The sequence below is a fragment of the Dysidea avara genome, chromosome 4 (genome assembly GCF_963678975.1).
Source record: "Dysidea avara chromosome 4, odDysAvar1.4, whole genome shotgun sequence".
In the NCBI taxonomy this organism is placed as follows: Eukaryota; Metazoa; Porifera; class Demospongiae; order Dictyoceratida; family Dysideidae; genus Dysidea; species Dysidea avara.
This window is the reverse complement of record NC_089275.1, coordinates 30,351,713-30,379,427: the sequence shown is the minus strand read 5'-3', so window position 1 is coordinate 30,379,427 and position 27,715 is coordinate 30,351,713. Positions and strand designations below refer to the sequence as shown.

Sequence of the window (27,715 nt, the reverse complement as noted above, 5' to 3'; positions counted from 1 at the left end):
TGCATTGCACGGATCGATATACTATAATAGAACAGTCAGTAAATCACAAAAAATGCTCTATTGTTTAAATTTTACTTTCCAAAAATGTGCAGCCTCAGTTTGAGGATTAACGCACATATGAAACATGCATACAAAATGTTTTACAATATGATTGATTATGGGATTACTGATTGGTAGGGGAAAGTAATAATAATTTCAGTTGGTACTTAAAACTTTGTAATGATTGTTGTTGGATTAGGTCAGGTGGGAGTGAATTCCACAGTCTAATTGATCTAGGGAAGAATGAATTACTGTACTGATTGGTCCTTGCATAGATATGATGAAATCTTCGGTCATGTCCTCTGGCGATAGAAGTGACAGGGATTAAATTCACAGGAGATATATATATCAATGAGATTATGAACAATTTTGTAGAGGAGGGTGATACTGGATACTTTTCTGCAGTGTTCTAAGCTGGGATGTTAAGGTCAATGAGCATGTTAGTTACGCTGCTGAAATGCGAGAAGTCAGCCATAATGAACCTGGAAGATTGTCTCTGTACTCGTTCAAGCTTATCAATGTCTCTTCTGATGTGAGGGGACCAGACAAGATTGGCGTATTCCAAGATTGGTCTTATCATGGCATTATAACATTTCAATTTGATTTGAGTTGGGCAGGACTTAAGATTTCTCTGTAGGAATGCTTTGACTGATAGAGCTTTGGATGTGATGTTAATAATGGACCAAGACAAGTCATTGGTGATTGTAACTCCTAAATATTTAGTAGATGAAACTTCTTTGATAGAGATGTCATTAATGGTGTAGTTGTACGTGATCGGATTGTGTTTACGAGTGATTCTCATGAATACACTTTTATCAGGATTAAAAAACATACCAGACCTAGTGCCCCATTGTGATAAGGAGTTGAGATCATTTTGAAGTGATAAACAGTCGGATGTAGAGTGAATAACAGTATAAAGTATGGTGTCGTCAGCATACAGGCCAATGTTGGCATTGATTGATAATGGTTGGTCATTAATATAACGTAAAAATAATAGAGGGGCTAAGATTGTTTCTTGGAGGACACCCGAGTTAATTGCATGTGACTCACTGGTTGAACCGTCAAGAATTACTTGTTGATGCCTACTGATGAGGAAGTTTTGTAGCCATGTTAGCAGTTCCCCTCTAATACCATAGTAGGATAATTTGTTACATAAACGGTGATGGGGGACTTTATCAAATGTCTTAGATAGATCTAGAAAAATGATATCAATTTGAAAGCCAGAGTCAAGAGATTTAGAAATGTTGTTTACGGTAGTAATAAATAGAGTAGTCACTTCCTTGTTGCTTTGTTGCTGAATTCCGCCCGCCTGCACCTAAAACTGATTTTCAAAGGACCAGAAACATAAATACCAATTGAGTGGCCTTACAGACAGCAATTGGGTGTAGCTTCATGCATACTCAGTATTACAATTTACCGATATATTGAAGTGGGTGTGGCTCACAAAAGTACTTATCCTGTCGCAAGACTTGACTATATACAACTCTTGCAATAATCTATTAGCAGGCATGGCTCCACATAAGTTTGCAGACAACCAATGGACACGGTTTTGTGCTACAGACTGCACTTAGAGTGGCTGTGGTAATTAAGAGTCACTTAAGTTAAAAGCACCGCTATCACCTAATACAGTGACCTCAATGTTTCATACTACTTGTAGGGAAAGGTGTAACCATATTCTAAAATCTCAAAAAATTTACTTACCATGTATTGGGCATTTGATCCTTTCACTAAAGCCATGTAAGTGTTGCTATTATGAGTCATATGGGGGGTATTATGAATCACTATGTTCACAAGGTCATCATTTCATATCAAATTATGGTAAATGTTATGGAAGCATCTGCAGGAACTCCAAAGACTGCCAAAACACCTTAGTTAACTTAGTACGTGCAGTTCATGTCTTTGTCCTGCTTACTACATGGTAAAGGGTACAGGCAGCTAATCTGGAATGGTATTTCTATAGTGACATAGTTTGAAGTCCTGTGTAACCTCTTAATTGGATTTGTGGTTAGCTTATGATCACTTTTTATGTTGATCTAAAGTGGTAGCATCCCTTTCACATTAAGTCTGCATGATTCAACCAATTAAATTTACTGTAAGCTATGTGACCCACAATACCCCCTGACCCATAATGCCAGCACGTACTCTACTAATAAATGGATGTGGCTGAGCGTGTTTGTAATGTGATAGGTAGGCGTGGCTCACAAAAGAGGTATGCAATAGCGTCATATGTTTCCACGTCGTCAAACGAATAATTTCATTTCTCACATGATCCAATCCAGGTCAGACCCGGATAATTTGTATACCGGGTTGGACCCGGATGACCCAGAGAAAATGTGACCCGACTGACCTGACCCGGTTTCAACGCTGGCTGCAAGGAGTTGTTACACCGCCGAAACAAATGCAAATTATCTCTCCGTTAACTTTGTTTAACAAGTTAAACTTCTTAGCTACAATGGCTGGTATAACTGGACCAGAAACCGTGTTAGAAATCCTGCAGATATTTACTATTATAATGCACTCTTTGCAAATAGCCAGCCTTTTAAAGCTACTTTTCCATCCAGTTGTTTGGATGCAGCTCCCACACCCAATGTCATCATGAAACAAATGATTCCTAAGTAGGTAGTGTTGGTTAATTGCAGGCAATTACCAATGCTGGTATTTTATATTGATGCACTGATGCCTTACAACGAAGGGTCTAGGAACCGGGGGGGCCACGGAGCCGGGCCCCCACACTATTTTCAATAGCATGTTTTAGCCCCCCCCCCCCCCCTCCACTTTTTGGGCCAAGTAGCCAAAGCTATACACACACACAGAAATACATACCTCCATACGAGAAGCCATACAACCATCATGCAAAATCACTCTCTGGGGTGTGGCATCACCAGTCCACCACAACTGTCAAGCCATTCATTGTACAGTATTAAACACAAAAAGCGCCTCTAACTTTATTTCTGTTATGCTTGCACGTGATATCTGTTGTTCAAATATTTCCTGGATCCCGTACAGTGAGAAGTTTAAATAGTAGAAAAAGTGCCACATCCGTGGCATTACATGATGTGGAAAGATTTAACTCAAATTGAGGTTGGTAACAGATCTAAGGGCAGTCTCACTGTAGTGCACGATTGTATAGGAGTTGCTAACTACCGACGATTTATAACCAGAAATTATGAAGACTTTGGTGAAGTTGATTTATTAAGTAGTCTAAAGAGAAACATACAAGATGCTGAAAATGAAAGTAGCCAACCGTGAACGCAGTGTGGTATTCATGTGATTTATGCTCAGTTTGGGAACTCCTGCTAGAGCAGACATCCCAGTTAGTAGTTTCTTAAAGGTAACGATGATGTTTCACTTTTCAGATAACAACTATTAATGTTGCAATCCTTGTAGTGTGAATCAGCATAAAGAGAAGACCTTCACGTGAACATGATTTCTAGCGAAATTGTGCTACACTACTTCAATCAAAATCAAGCTCAAAAAAGTCATAATAGCCAGAAACTTCTACTTTGGCACAGACAACCACCATATCCTGGTGCATCTTCAACACAAATATAAAAATATTTTGATTAGTGGTTTAGGAGTCACAGCTTGTCACAAAGTTACCCCGGACATATTCATTTACCTTAACAAAATTCAACTGTGTGTTTGTTACACATAGTTAGCATTGATATAGCTTTATGACTGTTATCTCAATTTCTTTCAAACCACAAAAGGTTTGCTGTATGATGGTTACTCCATGTGCAGACCAATTTTCAAGTTATTCCTTCAAGTAATTTACCCTGTGGCTATAACAAAATCACTTGTGCATTTTTCAAATATTGAACGTAAGTCCCATGTTCTTTATCTGATGTATATAAAATTTGGACTGTAGATGTTCTGCATTATTCTTTTTCTACCTTTCAAATTTTAAGTTAATCGAATAAAACACATGTGAATTAAACCCAATTTTCTTGTTAGACATCAAGGACTTGGTTTGTCAATTATTGAACATTCAGAGGGATGATGAATTAAGTTGGTGGGAGAAAACTTGGCACAGCAAAACTTGGTTAACTTACTTTCTTTCACTGCTTGAAGGTTCTTAGTTTACTAATTTGTTAAGATGCCTTACTGTAGTTATACTGATAGTAAAGTGTCAGTAAACTTAAGTATATGGAACATAATTATTTTACTAAGTTTTAAACTCTCAGTAAAACATCAGTGAATGTGGGTTTACTGAAAAACTACTAAAATAACAAACAATTAACTGTTCCATATACTGGGGATATACCACTGTAGTAAACTAAGATACTTCAAGCAGTGATTGTCTTTCAACTTTTCTTCTTTCCCACAGGCAGAGCTAAAATTTTATCCTGATGACCATTTTTACTCAGAAGTTTTGTTTCAGCAAAGTATAAGTGATTGAGTTCATTTGCTAGCTTTATTAGATTCCTCTGGTCTGACTTGCATTTGGCTTCAAGGTGCCCTTGCCGTTAACTTGGATTAACTATTCCACCTTCTGTTATTTCCCTCTGGCTGTGGATAAGAATTCTGGTGTTTTCTGATGCAGATTCACCTTTGTGTGTCTGTGGGTTTATTGATTGTTTTGGGGATTACTTGATTGGATGTGGTCATGGTCCACAGTGCATATGACAGCAAAACACACTTTATGACCTTAGCTATTGGAGGAGAAATCATGGAGAACGGATCATGTCTGGAGAGTCTGCTGCTAGACCAGGTAATGTATTTCATCTAGATCTTTGCAATGGTCAGCCAACATATTTTGACATCTCGGTTTGAGTGCACTCTATTCTGGAGCCCTAGAACATTCAGCAACCACTCCAGGTTTTGCAACTCTTAAGGGTACAATTGAAAAGGTGCTTGACACAAAAATTTAATGGAGGCTGGTGGTGGTGAGTTTTTGCCCTTAGTGGTGGACAATTTTAGTGTTTGGACACCTTCTGTGTAACATAGACATCCTTTACTCCATTGTTCGGACTTTCTCATTAAAAGACTGAATGTTCAATTATACCACTATAATGCCAAAATTATTATTACATTTTTGGGCTCTTCATCCTCACTTACAAGGCTGGTGATGTCAAACAACTTTTCAGCTACTTGAATTTTTAAAAAGATTGAGATGCTCTAAGGCTATTATGTTCCAAAAATTGAGCAGTATGCTTTTGAGCAGTTCGCAAAAAATTACCTGTTATGCTTTTGTGAATTGCCCATTATTCCCAAAATTATGCCACCATCATTGGCTAATAATGCCAGTTTATTGCTGTATCAGATCATTTTCATTGATGTTTAAGCTTTCAATAGTCTTGGATTCTTTAGGTGGTAGCTGTATTAGAGTATTTTGTTTTAATGTGACTGCTTTATTAGAGTAAATAATATTCAATGATGTTCTATTAGAGTTTCTGATTGCTCTATTAGAGTATCTTGATCTTTTATAACGTAATTGTGCAATCTGCAGAATTTCCTTCTGTTAAAGCTTTATAATCAACTCAAAATGCTAGCATAATTCCTGATTCCCACAAATACTTATTTTGCTCGAAATTATGCCGGCATAATCGCCACATCCCTAACTCTAATAGAGCAGTAATCAGAATATACTCTAATAGAACAGTCATTGAAATACGCTAAAAGAGAATTCAGCATAGAAAATAGCCAATGTTATAATTACACTGCTTGAATCTCTGTTAATTGACTTCAAATCACTCAAAGGTTCCAGTGAGTCATCTGCATGGCATTGCATTGGGCTAATTGATCATGCATGTAATGCATTAACAGTAACAATACCAATGGCGTCCATAGCTTAAAGAACTAAGCTTTCGCTGACTTTGTATAATTAAAGTAAAATTAGCCACTAACTAGATTAATTGGTACTGTAGTACAAAATTACCAGGATACATCCTTGACGTTAACAAAACGGAGAAAGAGGCTATGCATGTAATATGGTCTCTAGATGCCATTTCAGAGCATCTATTTTCAAAATCTTCCCTGGGAGAGAATATCCCAAGCCCCCCACCACCCCTAGCTTGGCATGTTTCACGTACTCAGTTGAGTATCACATGAAAGCAGATAATTAATCTCTGATTTAAAGATCATAATTAGATTAATAAAAGGTAGTGTGCATGACTATATGACCTCCACTGCAGTCCATGGATGGCCGGACCACTCAAAAACTCTGGGCTCCAGCCCTGCTCACTTAGAAGATGATTGGGTATGGGCTGCCCAGTTGGAAAGGATGATTGTCTAGTACGTAGATGTACGTGATGATGCCAAGTTCTACTGGTGCTCATGAACAGGATTTTCTAAAGATTTGTGCAGAGCAGGAATTTGAAGAATCTACTTATTTCAATGTATATGATTTGGCGACAAAGCTTATTGTGTGTGATTCTGCTATTATTGATGTTTATAGAAGTAGAACTGATAGCTTTTCTATACCTGTCACCAACAGGCTTTCCTCCCTTGTTGTAGTTCCATACGAGGTTTAGATCTCCAATTGCAAAACTCAGCGGAGTTGTCCTTAGTGGCTCTTACCCTCAGTTGGTATCAAAGTCCAAAGGAGGAAGAAAAAAGAACCTGATCCTACTGATAAGTACATTTATTTTGCTTCTGAGAAATACTAGTTCATTATTGGGTTTCTTCAGCATATACTGGGCTGTCCTATCAGCCACAGATAAGAAATTCACCTGACACTCAACATCATTTAGGGAATTCTGGTTATCAAGTTTACCATGTAATGTAAGATCACAAGTATAAAAGTCTTTTACTACCATCTAACCAGAACTTTTCAGCTTACCAAACAAATACCCCCAGATACTTATGACTCCACTGATCAACTATCTATGAATGAAATTCCAGCCCCGAGCTACACCACAGCTAAGGGCATGTCTTCACATTTTAATCAGTCTAAACCAACTCCGATTTCTGACATCAACCAACAGTAATTGGCATTTCCTGTAACTACATGTACCTTCCTAACTACCCTATTCTCACCCTTTCCAACTGCTAGACCCAGCCTCCCATTGCCCACTTTCAGAAGCTGAATGTAATGTAATTTGAGACACAAAGAAATTGTCAGTTATCTAAAATTGTTTTGATGATTTTCAGCCCATAGTTTATTATGAATGTGCAAGGATTTTTGCCTACCCAGTAAGCCCCAAAACTCGACTGCAGAGCTTTTTGCTACATCAATTAATGTTTACATGTACAATAACAATAAACTCAGTAAACTCAGGAACAGCTGCCAAAGTGAGGTCAGCTTTGTTACAAATATATTGTAATTATTGTAATTTGTATTGTAATTATATATCTAATCCAAAACAGCCAAGCTATGAAAAAAGAGTGTGGCCCCAAAAAGACTATGGTGAAAAAGATGTAAAATCCAAGGTGGCGGGAAAGAAATGGCTGTAATGGAAGGTTAATGGTAAAAGTTTTAATATCTACAATTCAGGTGAATTTTGCGCCAAGACTAAGCGGCACCAAATTCACCTGAATTGTGGTTATTAAAATTTTTACCATTAACCTACCATTACAGCCATTTGTTTCCCGTAACCTTGGATTTCACATCATTTTTCACCCTAGCCTTTTTGGGGGCTGCACTCTTTTTTACAGATTGGCTGTTTTGGATCAGATATCATAAATTATTATCTTTTTGTATAGCCCAAAGCCAGCCCATGGCCAGCTTTGGGGCTTTTAAAAAAAACCTACCTTTATTTCTTTACCACAGGAAGAAGAAAAAGATTTAATCATAATCATAATCAAGATTTAAAACAAATGTTTAATACTTTAACTATTGTTGATTTTATTAGTAATTGTACAAATTATATATATATATATATATATAAACCAAAACAGCCAAGCTGTAAAAAAAGAGTGCGGCCCCAAAAAGGCCAGGATGAAAAACGATGTGAAATCCAAGGTGGCGGCCAAGAAATGGCTGTAATGGTAGGTTAAAGGCAAAAATTTTAATTACGACAATTCAGGTGAATTTGCATTGCCTCCTCCACTAGGATTCGGCACCAAATTCACCTGAATTATCGTAATTAAAATTTTTGCCATTAACCTACCATCACAGCCATTTCTTGGCCACCACCTTGGATTTCACATCTTTTTTCATCCTTGGCCTTTTTGGGGGCTGCACTCTTTTTTTACAGCTTGGTTGTTTTGGTTTAGATATCACTTGTTTTTGTATTGCAAGCCGCAAAGCCAGCCATTAACTGGCTTTGGTGCTTCCTTCTGACTTGTTTTTTTTTCTTATTTGCAGAAATATTGGAACAAAGGAAGAAATGTTGTTAACAGTTTTTTTGTCTGATTAAAAATATTTGTATATTTAACAATGAAAGATGATTTTGTTTCCAACACATATTTCTACAGGGTGATTTGTTTGTAAATGATCCCTATAAGGTAACTTGTATCTAGCTGATATCTCTACAGGGTGACTTGTTTGTAGCTGATCTCTCTACAGGGTGATTTGTTTGTAGCTGAATTCTCTACATGATGGTTTCTTTGTAGTTGAATTCTCTACAAAGTAACTTCTTCTAGCTGATCTTTCTACAGGGTGACTTGTTTGTAGCTGAACTTTCAACTTGATGGTTTCTTTGTAGTTGAATTCTCTACAAAGTAACTTCTTCTAGCTGATCTTTCTACAGGGTGACTTGTTTGAAGCTGAACTCTCTACATGATGGTTTCTTTGTAGCTGAACTCTCTACAAGGTAACTTCCTCTAGCTGATCTTTCTACAAGGCGATTTATTTGTAGCTGAATTCTCTACAGGGTGGTTTGTTTGCAGCTGAACTCTCTACATGGTGGTTCTTTGTAGCTGAACTCTCTGCAAGGTGACTTCTTATACCTGAACTATCTACACAGTGATCTTTTCATAGCTGAACTCTCTACCCAGTGATTTGTTTGTAGCTGAACTCTCTACAAGATGATTTATTTCTAGCTGATCTCTCTATAGGGTAACTTTTTTGTAGCTGAACTCTCTACAGGATGGTCTCTTTGTAGATGATCTCTCTACAGGGTGACTTGTTTATAGCTGTGACTCTCTACAAGGTGATTTGTTTGCAGCTGAACTATCTACAGGTGGTTTTTATAGCTGAACTCTACAAGGTGACTTCTTCTAGCTGATCTCTCTACAAGGCGATTTGTTTGTAGCTGAATTCTCTACAGGATGATTTGTTTGCAGCTGAACTCTCTACATGATGGTTTCTTTGTAGCTAAACTCTATGCAGGGTGATGTGGTTGTAGCTGAACTCTCTAAAGGGTGATTTGTTTGTAGCTGAACTCTCTGCAAGGTGATTTCTTCTAGCTGATCTCTCTACAATGTAACTTCTTGTAGCTGATCTCTCTACAAGGTGATTTCTTCTAACTGATCTCTCTACAGGGTGATTTGTTCATAGCTGAACTATCTGCAGGGTGATTTGTTTGTAGTTAAACTCTGAACCTTCTAGCTGATCTCTCTACAGGATGACTGGAACTCTCTACAGGGTTATTTGTTTGTAGCTGAAATCTCTACATGGTAGTTTCTTTGTAATTGACTTATCTATAAGGTGGTGTCTTGTAGCTGATCTCTCTACTGGATGACTTGTTTCTAGCTGATCTCACTGTAGAGTTATAACTTTCTCTATAGAGTTACAACATGTTTGTATAGCTGAACTCTTTACAGAGTGGCTTTTTTGATTGATCGCTGAACTTTCCAGCTACATGCACTTGTTTGTACTACAGAGTGACTTATTTGTAGCTGACCTCTCTACAGAGTGACTTACTTGTAGCTGAACATTGTATAAAGTAAATTGTTTGTAACTGATCTAGATAAACTCTCTACTGGATAGCTTATTTTGCAGCTGAACCCTCTACGCAGTGACTTGTTTGTAGCTGAATTCTCTACAGAGTGACTTGTTGTAGCTGAACTCTCTACAGGGTGATTTGCCTGTAGTTGAATTGTCTATAAGATAAACTTTTTGTAGCTGAACTCCATACAGAATAACTTGCAATGTAATATAATCCTATAATATAAAAGTAGCTGAATGCTCAATTAGGGTGACTGTTCTATTAGAGTATCTCGATATCCCATATACTACACATAGTTGACTTTGGAATCATAACTCGGTGGTTTGTACCAGCGTTGAAACTGGGTCACTACTGCTGACCCGGATGACAGACTGACCCGGATAGTAATCCAGGTCAGACCCGGATGTGACCCAGATTAATTAAAGCCGAGGCGTGCAATAAGAGCTATGTTTTGGCTAGTCTCGAGTGAGCGAACAAGACTACATTGTGAGCGTTCGATTCGTGTTGAGTAATTATTGCAATTTCAGCCTAGCTGTAGGTTGAAGACCAAAAAAAAGAAAAAGGTCATCACCAACTGACAATAGCTACCCCTACATACCATTAGGGAGAGGAAGTTTCCATAATACGGAGTTAGGATATTACTGTGTATTACTATACTCTAAATGATGCACATTTTCAGTAGCATTACACAATTAGGTGGTTAACTCATTGGAGTGATCTGAGTGATTGGAGTGATCTGAGTGATTGCAGTGATCGGAGTGATCTGAGTGATTGGAGTGATCTGAGTGATTGGAGTGATCTGAGTGATTGGAGTGATCTGAGTGATTGGAGTGATCTGAGTGATTGGAAAGATCTGAGTGATCTGAGTGATTGGAGTGATCAGAGTGATTGGAGTGATCTGAGTGATCCAAGTGATTGGAGTGATCTGAGTGATCCAAGTGATTGGAGTGATCTGAGTGATCTGAGTGATTGGAGTGATCTGAGTGATCTGAGTGATTGGAGTGATCTGAGTGATTGGAGTGATCTGAGTGATTGGAGAGATCTGAGTGATTGGAGTGATCTGAGTGATTGGAGTGATCTGAGTGATCCAAGTGATTGGAGTGATCTGAGTGATCCAAGTGATTGGAGTGATTTGAGTGATCTGAGTGATTGGAGTGATCTGAGTGATTGGAGTGATCTGAGTGATCCGAGTGATTGGAGTGATCTGAGTGATTGCAGTGATCTGAGTGATTGGAGTGATCTGAGTGATTGGAGCGATCACTCAGATCGCTCCAATCACTCAGATCACTCCAATCACTCAGATCACTGCAATCACTCGGATCACTCAGATCACTCCAATCACTCAGATCACTCCAATCACTCAGATCACTGCAATCACTCGGATCACTCAGATCACTCCAATCACTCTAATCACTCAGATCACTCAGATCACTCCAATCACTCAGATCACTCCAATCACTCAGATCACTCCAATCACTCAGATCACTCCAATCACTCAGATCACTTCACTTAGATCACTCCAATCACTCAGATCGCTGCAATCACCCCAATCACTCAAATCACTCCAATCACTCGGATCACTACAATCACTCAGATCACTCCAATCACTCAGATCACTCCAATCACTCAGATCACTCCAATCACTCAGATCACTCCAATCACTCAGATTACTCCAATCACTCAGATCACTCCAATGAGTTAACCACCTAATTGTGTAATGCTACTGAAAATGTGCATCATTTAGAGTATAGTAATACACGGTAATATCCTAACTCCGTGTTATGGAAACTTCCTCTCCCTAATGGTATGTCTACCCCTCACCATAGATACCCTCAGTTTCGTACTACATGCTGCATTTACTAATAAATGGGCGTGGCTGAGCGTATGTTGGTAACGCGGTAAGTGGGCATGGCTCACGAAAGAGCTACGCGATAGCGTTTATAAGTTTCCACATTGTCAAACGAACAATTTCGTTTCTCATGTGATCCAATCCGGGTCAGACTCGGATAATTTGTAAACCAGGTCGGACCGGGATGACCCGGAGAAAATGTGACCCGGATGACCCGACCCGGTTTCAACACTGGTTTGTACTCCGATTCCTCTGTACTACTGCAAGGACTTTCTATGGTAATTATTCCAGCTACACACCAATTTTCAGCTCATTGCTCTAAGCGGTTTGCCTGGTAGAAGTGAAAACTAATAGTTTTTTATGCATAAAAATCGATCGCGTAATTGTGACACAGGTTGGGTTTTGTGTCATATCTCGATAGCCTTTAACTGGATTCCTTTCAAGCCACACAAAGGCACTCCTACGATAGTTACTCCATCTACATAGCAATTGTCAGCTCATTCCTTCAAGTGGTTTACCCTGTGGGCTTGACAGACCTTCGACCTTATTTTACACAAATAATCTGTCATAACTCCGTGAATGTTCATCGGATTCCTACCAATCTTGGTACTGCGATTCGCCTAAATGAGCCCTTTAAGTGGCCCAAAGTTCAGCCCAATTGGAGCATGCATTCTTGTTTTATGGCGGGTTTTGCAAAGTGTGCGAAAAGAAGTAGAAGAAAAAAAACAAGAAAACAAACCCAAAGTTTGGCCGCTCGTATCTCGGAAATGGCTGAAGTGAGTTTCTTCAAATTCGAAATGTGGAGTCCCCTACCTAGCCGGCACGTCTGTAGCAACTTTGGTTTCAATCGGATAAGGAATCACAGAGCTACAAAGGTGTGAAAATCGCGTTTACTTTCTTCCTACTCACGGTGTGGCGCACCGGCTTCTTGGGCCGCAGGACACACTACTGTGTGTCTTGAACTCAGGTGGGGTCTATTCTACGGAACGGAACGGAACGGAATGATGGACTAAACTGCGGAACGGAATGCTTTCTCAGATTGAAGCTTGCAGCTTACCATTGCTGTACAAGTAATCAGTGGCACTTCCAGCAGGTAATCAAACGTACCCCAAGAAAGATAAAACGAATTTAAGGATCGATTGTGGGTTCTTGTTGGTTGTCATTAGTAACGAAGTACTAATTGTGGGAATAGCTGACTCAGTGTGTTCATCTTCGGATATATCAAGTAGGGAACTCAATGCATGACTTGTTTTTACTAGTATGTGAGTTATTTTTACTTACTTGACTTTAGAATGTACAGTCTGAGGCCCAGCCTTTCTAATCGGCATAAATCAGTATGTGTATAGCTACACTACAAAGAAAACAAGTATGGTGACAAGCTGAATCAACTCAGTCTAAGCAGAATCTAAAGGAATTTTGTGCAGTGTGTGAGGAGCAAACATTCAGATACCTCAAGAAGGCTATATTGTGTGAACATCAATGATTCATTAACAGAGTAGTGGACTATTGTCAGATATCTCAGCCTGAATACTGAGTTGAATTCTGGATGGGGTCTATTTTACAGAATGGAATGCTTTCTGAATCAACTTGCAGCTTGGCTAGCTGCTATCATTGCTGAAATTGCATTTTATCAGTGGAACCTCCAGGAAAATGGAATAGGATAATTATAAAACATTAATTAAGTGATTGTTCTACTACCTGATAAATTAAGCATGTCTCTTTAATTCATTTATTGCATGACCAAGGAAAGTTATGTTACAACAATACAGTAGCCGATTGGATGTCAGTTGCTTCTGCTTATCTTGACAAGATAATTAGTTTAGAAGACCACTCAATTTCTTCAGTTTCAGAGGATTATATCCAGAGAAATTAACTAGAAAGTTACTGGTGACATGAAAAGGCTAGGTAATCCTTTATTCAGTCTAATAAACAGAATATATGGTTGATTGAGTGAGGTATCACTTTCAGAATGTTCAGACGACCAGTGATGAGATGCATTGATTCAACGAATTTTTGTTGCGGTTGGAGACATTAAAAATCCAAAAGCAAACTGACTGTATAATATTAATTCACTTTCTTTATATTTTCTCAATTTTGAGCCTGTATACAAATAATTGAATTTTCCTTGTCAATAGAAATCCTAGAATAAGGTGGGAGAGAAACTTATCTTTGTTTACCTATACTGTACAACCAAGAGTTCGTAATATTTGTATGGGGGAGAGTGTCTAACTCTCAGTATGGCCTGTACAAACACCCTGCGTAAAGTTCACCTTTCATCAAATCAACACCTTTACTGGGGATAGACAACTGTTGATTGGTGTTGCTGAAGAAGGTAATGCCTTTGTTCTGAAATAAGGCCGAGGTGTTACTTGTTACTTTAAGCAGGGTGTTTGGTGAATGCATTCAAGTTAGACACTCTCCACCTTATTATGAACTCTTGGTACAACTTCAAAGGAAAATGAAGAAAACATACAGATGAATCAATAAAATCACTACAGTAAGGTGAATTACAGACTAGTGAGATCTTGGTTAATTAATGACAGTGGTTGGAGATTAAGTGTGGTAGCTTCTTGTTCTTGAATATGTTGCAAAGTGGAAGTACAAATCAAAATGGGATATCAATTTCATAATGAAAAATTTGTATACATAAATAATCTAGCATTACTATTTCATTTGTCCTCCACTTAAACATGCTACAACAGTACTAGTGTCAGTACATTGGCAGTGAGTCTACCTTGAAATCTCAACTCTAGAGTAGATCCAACACAGGACAGCCCGCACTGTAACAAATACATGTGATCCCATTGTAATTTCATGGACCAGCTGGACTGGGAATCACTTGAAAATAGACGAACAAATTTAACTTGTTTTGTTTGAAGTGAAGCATGTGAAATGTTACACTTAAGAAATCCTAGGATTCTTAGGTGGTATGTAATTAATGTGAGTGTTCCATTTCAGGTCTGACTAGATACATTGAAATTACACACACATCCTGGTCCAAATCACGTTTGCCTGGTGGCTACGGGAATGGTTTCACATGCGGCTTATAATAGAGATTTGGCTGATCTTGGAGTTTTGGCATTTAGTCTGATTCAAGGCTAGCAGTCAGACACATCCTTGAATCGTGCAACAGATAAAATCACCTCACTATTGAATACGGCATTAGTCCACTGCACCAGCTGTTAATATATAAATAACTCCATGCATACACTTCAGTGATCTTTGCAGAATATACCCTCCTTGCGGTCTGCCAAAATATTTGCTCCTCACACACTGCACAAAATTCTTCAAGTTTTAATTCAGCTGGCTCTTTCCTGTTACCAGTATCTTCCTGCTTGCTTTATTTATACACTGACTTATGACTTGAAAGACCGGCCCAGACTGTTTTCTAAAGTCTAAATAAGAAAAACAGCTCACATAAAGTTCCCTTCCGTATGGATGAACATCACTGATACAGCTCATCCCACAATAATACTTCGTTACTAATGACAACCAACAAAAACCCACAATCGATCCGTTAATTCTTTTTATCTTATGTTTAATCACCCACTGTAGATGCCACTGCTAACTTATAAGGGAAGTTTCAGCAATGGTAAGTTGCAAGCTTCAATTTGAGAAAGCGTTCCGTTCCGTGGTTTAGTCCATCATTCCGTTCCGTTCCTTTCCGTAGAATAGACCCCACCTTGAACTCACGGTGTGGCGCTCTGGCTTCTTGGGTCGCATGACACACTACCATGTGTCTTGATATACATGATTATATTTATTACATGTAGATTATTTCCTACAGGATAACTTGTTTGCAGCTGATCACTTTGCTGGGTGATTTGAAATGTAGCTGAACTCTCTATATAGGGTTATCTGTTTGTAGTTGAACTCTCTGCAAGGTGATTTGTTTGTAACTAAACTCTTTACAAGATAATTATTTGTCGCTGATCTCTCTATAGGGTAACTTGTTTATAGCTGAACTCTCTACAGGATGGATTCTTTGTAGCTGATCTCTCTACAGGGCAACTTGTTTTAACTAAACTCTCTACAGGATGATCTGTTCATAGCTGAATTCTCTACTGGGTGATTTGTTTGCAGCTGAACTCTCCCACAGGGTGGTTTCTTTGTAGCTGAACTCTCTACAAGGTAATTTCTTCTAGCTGATCTCTCTATAGGGTGACTTGTTTCTAGCTGATCTCTCTACAGGGCAACTTGTTTCTAGCTGAAGTCTCTACAGGGTGATCTGTTCATAGCTGAACTCTCTACAGTGCGATTTGTTTGCAACTGAACTCTCTACATGGTAGTTTCTTTGTAACTGAACTCTCTGCAAGGTAACTTCTTCTATCTGATCTCTCTATAGTATAACTTGTTTTTAGCTGATCTCTCTACAGGGTGATTGGTTTGTAGCTGAACTCTCTACAGAGTGACTTGTTAGCAGCTGAACTCTCTACATGGTGGTTTCTTTGTAGCTGAACTCTCTACAATGTGACTTTTCTAGCTGAACTCCTTCTAGGGTGATTTATTCACATCTGAACTCTCTACAGGGTGATTTAGTTGTAGCTAAACTCTCTACAGCGTGAATTGTGTCTAGTTAAACACTCTACAAGGTGATTTGTTTGTAGCTGAACACTCTACAGGGTGATTTTTTGTCACCGAACTCTCTGAAGGGTGATTTATTTGCAGCTGAAATCTCTACAGGGTGATTTGTTTGTAGTTGAACTCTCTACAGCATGGTTTCTTTGTAGCTGAACTCTCTCCAGGATGATTTGTTTCTAGCTGAACTCTCTACAGGGTGATCAGTTCACAGCTGAACCCTCTACAAGGTGGCTTCTTCTAGCTGATCTCTCTACAGTGTGATTTGTTTGTAACTGAACTCTCTGCAGGGTGATTTGTTTGTAGCTGAAAGTATGACTTGTTGATAGCTTAACTCTCTTCTGCGTGACTTTTAATAACTATACAGCGATAAATTTGTAGTTGAACTCTCTACAGGGTGACTTGCTTGTAGCTGAACTGTCTACAATATTAACTGGTTGCTGCTGAACTCCCTACGGAAGAAATTGTAATGTAACAGAATTCAATAATGGAGGAAATAAATTATCTGAGTACTCTATTAGGGTGACTGTTCTATTAGAGTATCTCGATCTCGCATTTGCTACACGGAGTTGGCTTAGGAATCATAACTCAGTGGTTTGTAATCCCATAGTTCTGTACTACTGCAAGGACTTTCTACGATGACTATTCCAGCTACATACCGGCTTTCAGCTCACTGCTCTAAGCGGTTTGCCTGGTAGGCGTAAATTATTGGTATTTTATTCACAAATCTCAATCGCGAAATTGTTACACACCTTCGGTTTCATGTCATATCTCCATGAACTTTATTTATTTCGATTGCTTTTAAACCACCAAAAGACACTCCTACAGTGGTTGATCTATCCACAAAACGATTTTCAACTTATTCCATGAAGCGGTTTACTTATTTATTTTTATTTATTTATGATTACTGGGCAGTCAGCACAGCTGGTGTGCCCAGGAAAAAAAAAGGGAATCACAGTATTAGGTACAATTATATACTAACTAATGAGGTGTAGATTGTTTGTAAAGTGTGATATCAAGTTAGTTGTAAACTCATCATAGTTTGTCATCTCCATAATAAATACAGGCATTCTTTGATTGATCTTGAGTAAAATGATTATTGATAAGATGTTGTTGATGGTGTGGGCAGAATAAAATGCAAGGGATGATAGTGTCTTGTTTGTCTCTCTACAGATTGATAATATGGGGGAATTGATAGGGATATGTCTTGATGGAGGATTTTGTGGAGCAGTTGCAGTCTAGATATCTTTCGTCGTGTCCGTAGGGTAGGCCAGGATAGTTGATTTAATATTTGTGTCACGGTGCTAGTTCTGTTGTAATCACTGATGACCCACCTGGCTGCTCTATGCTGGATTTTTTCCAATTTGTCTACATCAACATTATAACAGGGGTCCCAAACAACTGAGGCAAACTCCATTTGGGGTCTTACCATGGTAAGATATGCTTGTGCTTTTACTTCTCTTGAACAATCACTCAGATTACGCTTGATAAAATTTAAAGTATTAGATGTTTTCTTAGCTATGTTTGATATGTGTGTAGGCGTGACTAATAATTGGTCATAAATCCTTAACTGTTCATCGGATTTCCACCAAATTTGATACTAGATTCACCTTTGTACTGCCTTTCTGTGTGCCAAATTTCAAGGCGATCGGAGTACGAGTTTGCATTTTATAGCAAACTATTTATTGCAAGTGTGCGAAAAGACGAAGAAAGAAAGAAAAAAGAAATACATTGTGAAGTAAATAAAGCGAATCTTTGGCTGCTCCACGTAACTTGGAAATGGCTTGAGCGATTTCCCTCAAATTTGGAATGTTGACTCCCCTTAGCTGGCGGGAAACTCTGCACCAAATTTAGTTCCTATTGGATAAGGTATCATCGAGATACAAAGGTGTGAAAATGATGTTTACTTTCTTCCTGTCAACATACCCACAGTGTGGCGCGCAGGCTTCTTGGGCCCCGCACAACACACTATTGTGTGTCTTGATGTATTTTAAATTGTAATTATATATTTTTCTAAGTGGTGCAAAAAGAAGAAGTACATCTGTACTGGGCCTACTTTATTCCACGGACTGGACTGGACTGGACTGGACTGGACTGGACTGGACTCGTGGAATGAGCTCGAAACAGCTTTTAAACAATAATCCAGGAATTATCCATCCCTTGCAACACTGGAGACACCACCATCGAGCTACAACTACTGCTGCTGGCTCTTCTTTACAAGTCATGACACTAGCGCATGCACTAATTAATTAGAATACACTTACGATACATGCTGTACTAGCAGTGATACAGCGTGATAAAGGCTATTCTTGTAGCGTAGATGCTTTCCTTTGTTACTTTAGCATTAGTGTTAACAGCTGTAGAGATGAGCTAGTAATTATTCTTAGCAGGTAGCTAGGTGACACCATCAGGCAAGGTGATGGGGCTATGCAAATAATCTGGCTTATCACTACAACTCCAACGCTAGTGTTAAGTACTGAAGCAACAAAGGAAAACATGTACGCTACAACAATAGCCTCTGTCACACTTTATTACTGCAAGTACGCGTGTATTGTAAGTGTATTCTAATTGATTAGTGCACGCGCTAGTGTCATCCGACTTGTAAGGAAGAGCAGTACCAGCAGTTATAGCTCGATAGTGGTGTCTCCAGTATTGCAAGAGATGGATAATGCCTGGATTATTGTTTAAAAGCTGTTTCCAGCTCAGTCCACTAGTCCAGTCCGCGAGTCCAGTCCAGTCCGTGGAATAAAGTAGGCCATCTGTACTGTAGAAAAAGGTGAACAACAGTATGAACAAAACTAAGATGAACTTTGAAGGCACATATTGCAGCAGCTCAAATTTGAAACAGGAAGTACCCCACCATGCAAGTGTTTCCACAACAAAAATGGTTAATTTCCATTCAGGTACTCTCAAAGTATGGATTCGTGAAAATGAAATTTTCTTGTTTCCTGTAAAATACGCAAAGTAGCAGAATTATTCTCAATTCTTTCATTCTTTATATTCAAAACTATTTGGGGATAATCCAGACCTCTACTTGTACACTCATACAGTTAAACACTGCACATGAAAACACCTAAAGTATGATTAGGACACAAAGACATACTTGAAGTGTGTGGCAATGATGAAGTTCTTCTCTATAACAAAATGCATACTATATAATATTATTACCATACACTGTATATATGACTGCATCTGGGAAAACCAGTCTTGTCGCCTACTTAAATGGATTGAGAAATGCTGGTTTTACATATTTGCGTATTGTAGATCAGAAATGGTTGAAACCAAATTTTCACACATTTTACACCAATTACTTCCATTCCAGTGCACCCAACGTACAAGTAGCAAACAGTTAAGTATTCCTGCTATTAACTTTTAACTCAAGATTAATTATAACAGGAAAGCTCCAATATGAGAGGAGGGTAGGAGTTCGTTCCAAAATTAAACAGCAATGCATTGGGATAAATTAGACTAAATTATGGACCATTCAGGTATATAAAACTGGCTAAATTGAAGTACAGGTCTTTACTCAATATCATGGAGCTTTACAGCCACGTATAGCTATCCCTAGGTTGGCCAGGGCTCCATTAAGGCTCCCGACTGCTCGTATAGCTCACCACTGGGATCAGGAAAAGCAGCCAGCAAAAGCAGACCTCTCAATCCTTGACACTAAGCATTCATGTAATTTTGGTGTTCATAAACCTTCTATCATAGGAAAAAAAACTGGTTTTCCCAGAACCAGTCACATAATATTATTATTATGGACAAACTTGTGTTGAGTACATTTTTACACTAGTAGAAATACTTACTTTTGTAGCTCAGACTACACACCTTCAATTACTACAGTATTATACATGAGCCTATTATGCTGAATTGAGCATTTGTTTTTGAGCAGTATTTAAAGGATCACCTTTAATGCATTAGAGAATTGCCCATTATTCCCAAAACTTATCCACCATCTTTGTCCAATTATGTTAGTATTATAGTCTTCTAAACTTTCTTCTAGCCACTACATTATCATATCATAATCATTTTATGTGACTGCTTTATTAAAGTAGTAAAAATAGTTTGAGTGTTCTATTGGAATTTCTGATTACTCTATTAGAGTATTCATATCCTGAGTGAAATTGTGCAAATTTCAGATTTTCATACTATTATAGATTCATGATTGCTTCAAAATTCCAGCCTTTTCCTACACACATCTATTGTTCAGAAATACTCATAATACAATGCATAGGCGGATCTAGGAGACACTGTCAGGGGGGGCCAAGGGGGGGCAAGAAGTTGTAGCACACAACATGCAGTGTTTGTTCCACTATGAGGATAAGAATAGAATTATAGTACACAAGTTATATTCATTTGCATAACTTTATTATACATATATGCATGATGTACACACAGTTTTTAAGATTGTAGTTGGAGAAAATTTTAAAAATTTGGCCTCTTAGGTTTGAATTTGAGAGCATTTTTGATAGCACTTAGCTAACAAAGTGTATGTTTTGCAATGCATACAAAGATTGGTTAGTCTATATATATATCTGCAATAAACCTGTTTGATGGTAAAGTGTATACCAAATCAAAATAAGGAGTAGCTAGCATTGTTATGATTTGTAAAAATTGTAAATTGATGACATTAGAATTGCGACTGTTCTATTAGAGTTGTGACTACTCTATTACAGTATCTTGATCTCTGCACAAATTTATTTTCCTTGCTTTCTTTACAGTATACAGTTTAGCTATAACTGTAAAGTACATTTACAACTGTTGTCTTCTATTTGACCATTGGCTTTCTATACTTCTGAATACAGTGTGAATGCATGATTCTAGTTTCTGACATTAATATAGTGCTATAGGTCCAAAGGAGGCAAGAGAAGGGCCAGGGGGCACAGCACCCCTTGGCCCCCCCTCAGATCCACCTATGATACTATGTGCAGGTCAATGAACCCACTAAGTATTATAAAAATGTAGTTATCTGGTACAACCCTAACTCTTTACAGTATTTGATATAAAACAACATAGCTGACATTAATAATCATAAAGCTAGTGGTTACAATATGCAGGTCAAATGAACCTACAAACTAAGAATTAGTTAATAATCATAAAGCTACTAGTTGTAAAATGTGCATAGATTCTGAGAAGACACATGCACAGGATATTATGAGTGAAAATGTTGTGACTAGTGAGGTACTTCAACTTGGGACTTCTAGGTAAAGTATTTCATTGCCAATGGCAGAGCTAATGACAGAAATGCATCTTAAGTTATTTTCCATACCAGAGTGCATTCATTGTAGTACAGATGATGAATCACAAAGACACATGTTAGTGCTCATGGATGATGAGCTTTTTATTAGACACATGAATTACTTCAAATGATTAGCAGCTCACATGTATAAAAACTTTACAACAGTAATGGGTGCAGATAGGGAATTCTGTACCATTGTATACATACATACATACACATAAATGTAATTTGAATACACGTATAATATTAACTATTATTATACTCACAGATAGAAAACCTCTTTGTTCACTCCAAGTTTTGATTTTTTCCAAAAACTGTGTATAAATATGTGGTGTTGTAATCATGTAAGTGTATTACATATGCATCCCAATTTGTGAAGGGGTACCTTTATGCACATCGTACAACACAGAGATGTAGTGGTTTGAAGTATTCAGTTGATCATAGCTTGCAAATGGCTAAAGCAAAATTTTACCACAAGCGAAACTGATCAAAGGCATCTGTTGTATTTGTAATAATACCATCCATAATTTGGGCACTTTTTAAAATCTGCAATCAATATTAGAGGTGGCATATCAAACGGTACAGTCGTACCGTTTAAGTAGGAATCCAGGTGAAATTTTCGTGCACCGCCAAAAATTCCGCCTTTAAAAATCATCCTAGAGATATCTTACAAGACGAAAATAACCTTTACGGAATAGTACTAGTCCATATGGTACATAAAATAGCATTGAATACAACAAAACGCTTACAGGTGGCCGGATATTAATTTAAAAAAAGGCTGTAGCTATTGTTCCGGCAGTCACGTGGATAAAAATAAAACTTAGACAAAAAGGTCCTCAAACGAAAAAAAAAGAAAAACACAAAATGCCTTCAGTGGGAATCGAACCCAGGACCTCCAGTGCTTGAGCCCAGAGTCCTACCCATTGTGCTACATGGCTCCTGGCTACCTAACTCCCTTAGTTTCTACCTTATATGTCTCCGAGTGGAGTAACTTCTATATAGTATATATTGAAGGTGAAGAAGAAACTAAAGCTGAACCCGACCCTAACCTAACACTAGAGCTACTTTTCACGTCCCCTAAAGTTGAATGCTCGGGGCAACCTACTAGGCGCATTCCCTAAAGTTGAATGCTCGGGGCAACCTAATAGACACGTTCCCTAAAGTCGAATGTTCAGGGCAACCTACTAGATGTGTGCCCTAATGTCGAATACTCGGGGCATAGCATACAACTAGTGTGCTTGATAGTGAGAAAATCTAGTGGACTGCCGGAACAATAGCACTGACAAAATATTTCCGGCTGCCGGAACAATAGCAACTTCATTTTAAAAAATTGCCAAAACTCGAACTTTCTCCTCACTGCCTCACTCACTGACTACAGTCGCAAGCCTAGAGCCCAAACGAAGCAGCGCACAGCCACCATTTTTTGCCACAATAACAAACTCACCAGTGGGATGTGCCTTTTGGGGTTCCGACGAGTGTGTGCCCTCTGCGCCTTGTCTTTTCAATCAGGCTGCTTGTCTTTTTCATCCAACGAAACCAAATCGAGGCATTAATTTTCCGTATCAACACTTTCTTTAAACAGCATAATAGACGCCCGTGACAAGATTATTTAAGATGCTTAGACTATGCTACTGTACGGAGGAATATATTATATTCCTTACTGATATAATCTATGATGGAGGGAGGTACTGGTGCTCAGGGGCGGATCCAGACTTATGGAAAGGGGGGGTCAAAAATGAACTGAGACACTACCATGTCTCTGGTTTGATAGGTGAGACCAAAAAAAAAAAAAAAAAAGGTCTCAGCCAGCTGAAAATAGCTACCCACCTCACCAACCACACATTTATAGCTGATAAAAATCCTTAAATAGCTCACTACACACTGTTCTAATACTGTTACAGCTTTATTAGAGTGACTGCTCTATTAGAGTATCTCGATCTTCGTATACTGAAAATTTTTGGAGGGGGGGTCAAGAGCCCCCTTTGACCCCCCTCCCCCCCTCCTGCATCCACCCCTGGTGGTACTAGATAGCTTCACAATAGTTCACAAGATCACGCCCATTCTTCATTCTACGCATTATCGATCTATCGATTGAAACCACAATGACACACCCCTTTTGCACTAGCTGTATTTTAGTGACCACACACCTTCAATTTGGAAGGCTGACTCGACATACTCTATAATCGATCGAAACCACGCCCCTTTTTGGCAAGCGGACATCTTGCAGGCTGCTTCGAGATACTCTAACACAGCATTCACCCTAATAGAACAGTCATATATTTACAGCTAGCTGTAGCTATGCCTTAACAAAAAACTAAACAAACTAGTATATTAAAAATTATAAATTTAAAAATAAAGTAGGAATCCAAACAATAAAAAGTAGTGAAACAAGAGAAGAACAATAGTAGCTATTACAGCATAGCTCAATGGGAAATTCCTACTTTGGCATTGAACACAAAATAATGGCTATATCATGCCAAAGTAGGGATTTCCCACTGAGCTATGCTGTAATAGCTACCATTGTTCTTCTCTTGTTTCACTACTTTTATCGCTTGGATTCCTACTTTATTTTTAAATTTATAATTTTTAATATAGTATAGAATAGAGATAGTGGGTGAGTAACTTAGCATAATTTGCTGAAAGGTCAAGTATTAGGAAAAATTAGCAGTACTTTTGATTCAGAATCATGGAAATAAAACTATGGAAAAAGAAAAGAGCAAAAAATGGAGGGAAAAGATGAGCAACTTTTCCAGGCTTTGTTTAAGGCTAGTGAAGGCAGTAGAACTGTTGCTGTTGGGTAAAGTCCATACAAGCTGTTCCAGTAAAAGCAGAGATTGTCACCTATGTATTATGCGTGCTCCAGAAACACATGCACAAAAGCAGACTGAGCAGAGCGACAGAAGAATAATAGTAGAAATCATTAGTGTAATAACCCTGCTAACTGATTGTGACATAAATGCACTTTGATACAACAAATATGACACCTTCTTGCAAAGTTGGGCACACATGAAAATAATACTGTAGGTATTAATTACCTCATGTGAGATCACATGACCTACTGTACTAATGAAACTGAAATTGTGATATTGTTGTATTGTACTCTGAAGGCTTGGAAAGTGTTATAAAGCTGTATTAAAGTATTTCACAAAAGTTCGGGTCTTACAGTATGTAATTTATCATACAGTACAGTTATACTGTATATTAGGGATCATGGAGATTTGGAATTTTCTGGATAAGTGCCTTTAGTATGGCCCTAAATGCTTCAAATAAATAGCTACAAAATTTAAAAAAAAATATTCAATGGAATTTTCTACTGACTGACTAACTGCCTGCCTACCTGCCTATGCCTTTAGACAAGTGCAAATTGATAATGGCTAAGGCCATGAGCTTGATTTTTTCACTGTTCAATGTTGTTTTGTCCATGGTTGTGCCTTTTGGCATACCACAGTACATAAAATGCACACATTATGGACTTACCTTTGTCCTCCTTTGTATCCTGTTTCTTTTTGCTGACAGTCCAAGGTGTCGATTCACAGTAGTGCAATGAATGGTTTGCCATTTCACTGCTTGAAGTATCTTAGTTTACTACAGTGGTATATCCCCAGTACATGGAACAGTTAATTGTTTGTTATTTTAGTAGTTTTTCAGTAAACCCGCATTCACTGATGTTTTACTGAGAGTTTAAAACTTAGTAAAATAATTATGTTCCATATACTTAAGTTTACTGACACTTTACTATCAGTATATCTACAGTAAGGCATCTCAACAAATTAGTAAACTAAGAACCTTCAAGCAGTGTTTGTAAACATGAATAATTCCGTGATGACTGGATTGATTACAGAGGCGTCTTCATTTGTAACACTGCGTAACAGGCTGAAAATAGGTGAACCCAAAGCACAATAGGCATATATTTCACTTTCAAGCCAGTAATTGATAGTTGGGGGGAGGAGACAAATTGTCAGTATTTTTCGTGGTGGATGGATTGATTGCATAGGCATTTCTTTTGTACTCCTTCTGTTCTTCATTTGTAGTGCTGTGTAACAGGCTGAACATAGCTGAAAGTGAATGTAATCATTATGCCACTTCATTTTTGAGTCAATAATTGATGGCTGGGGCACATGTTCAGATGAAAAATTAACTCTGGCGCCATCTTTTCTTTTGATGTGGTATGCGTGGGTTCTCCAGTAATAATAAAGTTACAAAAAAAGTTTAAAAAACAAGTTTAAAGAAAAATTTGGAGTTTTAAGTTGAATTAGGGATCATACAGAAAAAAATAGGGAAACAAGGAGGGTCTCCTACATACATGTACTAGTGAACATTTAATCCCTAGTGAATATTTAATCCCTAGTGAACATTTAATCCCTAATTCAGTCATGGATTAACCCCTAGTGAACATTAAATCCCTAATTCAGTCATTGGTGTAGACTGAAATAGGGATTAAATGTTCACTAGTATATCTGCAGGTGTAGGCGACCTTTACCCACATGCCCTATTTTTGCAGGCCCACTCACATAAAAATTATTAACAATCATTGAGATTCGTACTTTCTCACAAAAAAATTTTTCCTGCCTCACAATACCTTTATAGTGCCTTGGCAGTTGGGTATAACCAAGCCCAAATATAACCAAGCACAAAAGTGCATTAGTATGAGCTGAGACACTTTCAATAGGCTGCTACAAATTTTAAAATATTACAGAGTGAAAAATCAATCCCATAACCTTAGCTGTTAATGAGTTACATTTTGTCTGAATGCATCAGACAGACAGACAGGTAGACAGGCAGTTAGTTAGTACTGTTGGTTTTCACTTTAGTTCGACAGGTGCCTTGTGGCTTAGCTAGGTACATACAACGCATGCAGCATAAGACTTGTCTTTGTCCTCCTTTATGTCCCAATTCTCTTCACCAACACCTCAAGGTGTCAATCCATAGTAACTCGTGATGTCTTCCCTATGTTTGTAATAGCAACTGTCTACATTTTCCATAGTGACTGGACTGCAGATGTGTTTCTTATATTGCTCTTCATTTGTAATGCTGTGTAATGAACAAAGCTGAAAATGAAGTGTAATGGTCAGTTTACTATTTGGCAGTAAGTGATAGCTGGATGCATGTTTAGATGAAAACATTAAGTCTGATGCATGTTTAGATGAAATCATTAAGTCTGATGCTATTCTTTCTTTTGAAGTGGTATATGTGGGTAATTATGTTACTAAAAAGCAAGGTAAATAAACAAGTACAAGGAACTTCAAATTTGATCAGAGATCATTCAAATAAAAAGTAGTAAGGTTGCCTACGCTTGAAAAAGATATACACTGTACTAATCCCTAATTATATTCAAGTGCAGGCAAAATCCTTTGGTTCCATTTTATAATCACAAATTGAATTTATTAAAAGGCTGCTATAAAACTAACCTCTTGCATGTGGTTTAAGTAATGCTGAGGGGTAAAACCAATAGTGTGGTATTGAAGCTACCTACTGGTGGTGATTGTTTGATTTTGCCTGATGTACGATTTGGATTAGTTTTGTAAAACCTTGTCACATAATTATTTTGAAGTATTGAGGATTGTACTTCAATCAATTTTGACAATCAAAAAGTTCTTCAATAGTTTTTACTCAATGATAGTTACTAACTCTTTCAAATATTGACTTTAGCTAGTATGACAAATGATTTGTAACTTGCATGTGCTCACCGATATTTATGTAGAATACTGTATGCATTAATAATTACTTAATACTAGCATTTAAAATCAAGCTGGGATTTATGCAATAAAAAAGTTGTGAAAAAAGAGATGAATGATGGTAGTACAACATAGCTTGGTTGGAAGTCTCTACTTTGGCATTATTATTATTATTATTATTATTAGCACTTTACAGTGACCAGCACTGAGGGTCTGACAGCAACATGTGCTGCAGCCTTAGGAAACCTAACCTAATTTCAGGGACTTAGACCTAATGACTTGACTTACTGACTGACTGATAAGGTGTAACAGAAAAGGGGCCAAAGTAAGGAAAACAATCCCTCCAACCCCAGGATTCGAACTGCAGGTCACCCAATGTCTAGTCGGAGCCACACTCAGTCAACAAAACAATTGATATAGCTCATGTGCCAAAGTACGGACTTTCCCACCGACTATGCTGCAATCCCATCATTTAATTGTTTCACAGCTTTTTATTGCATAGATCCCTACTTCATTTGTAAACTAACAATTTTTAAAGTACTAGTTTCTTTAGTTTTTTGTT

General features: G+C 38.0%; 1 protein-coding gene across 1 annotated transcript in view; it reads right to left on the bottom strand.

The window, feature by feature from the left end:
- The window catches only part of LOC136254621 (uncharacterized), a 145,419-nt gene that overhangs the window by 18,286 nt on the left and 99,418 nt on the right, over positions 1–27,715 (bottom strand). The window contains exons 29-30 of the mRNA XM_066047365.1: positions 21,745–21,792; positions 19,343–19,373 (exon numbers count right to left, since the gene is read on the bottom strand). Of these exons, the coding sequence (XP_065903437.1) occupies positions 19,343–19,373; positions 21,745–21,792 (79 nt within the window). The remainder of the gene's footprint in view (positions 1–19,342; positions 19,374–21,744; positions 21,793–27,715) is intronic.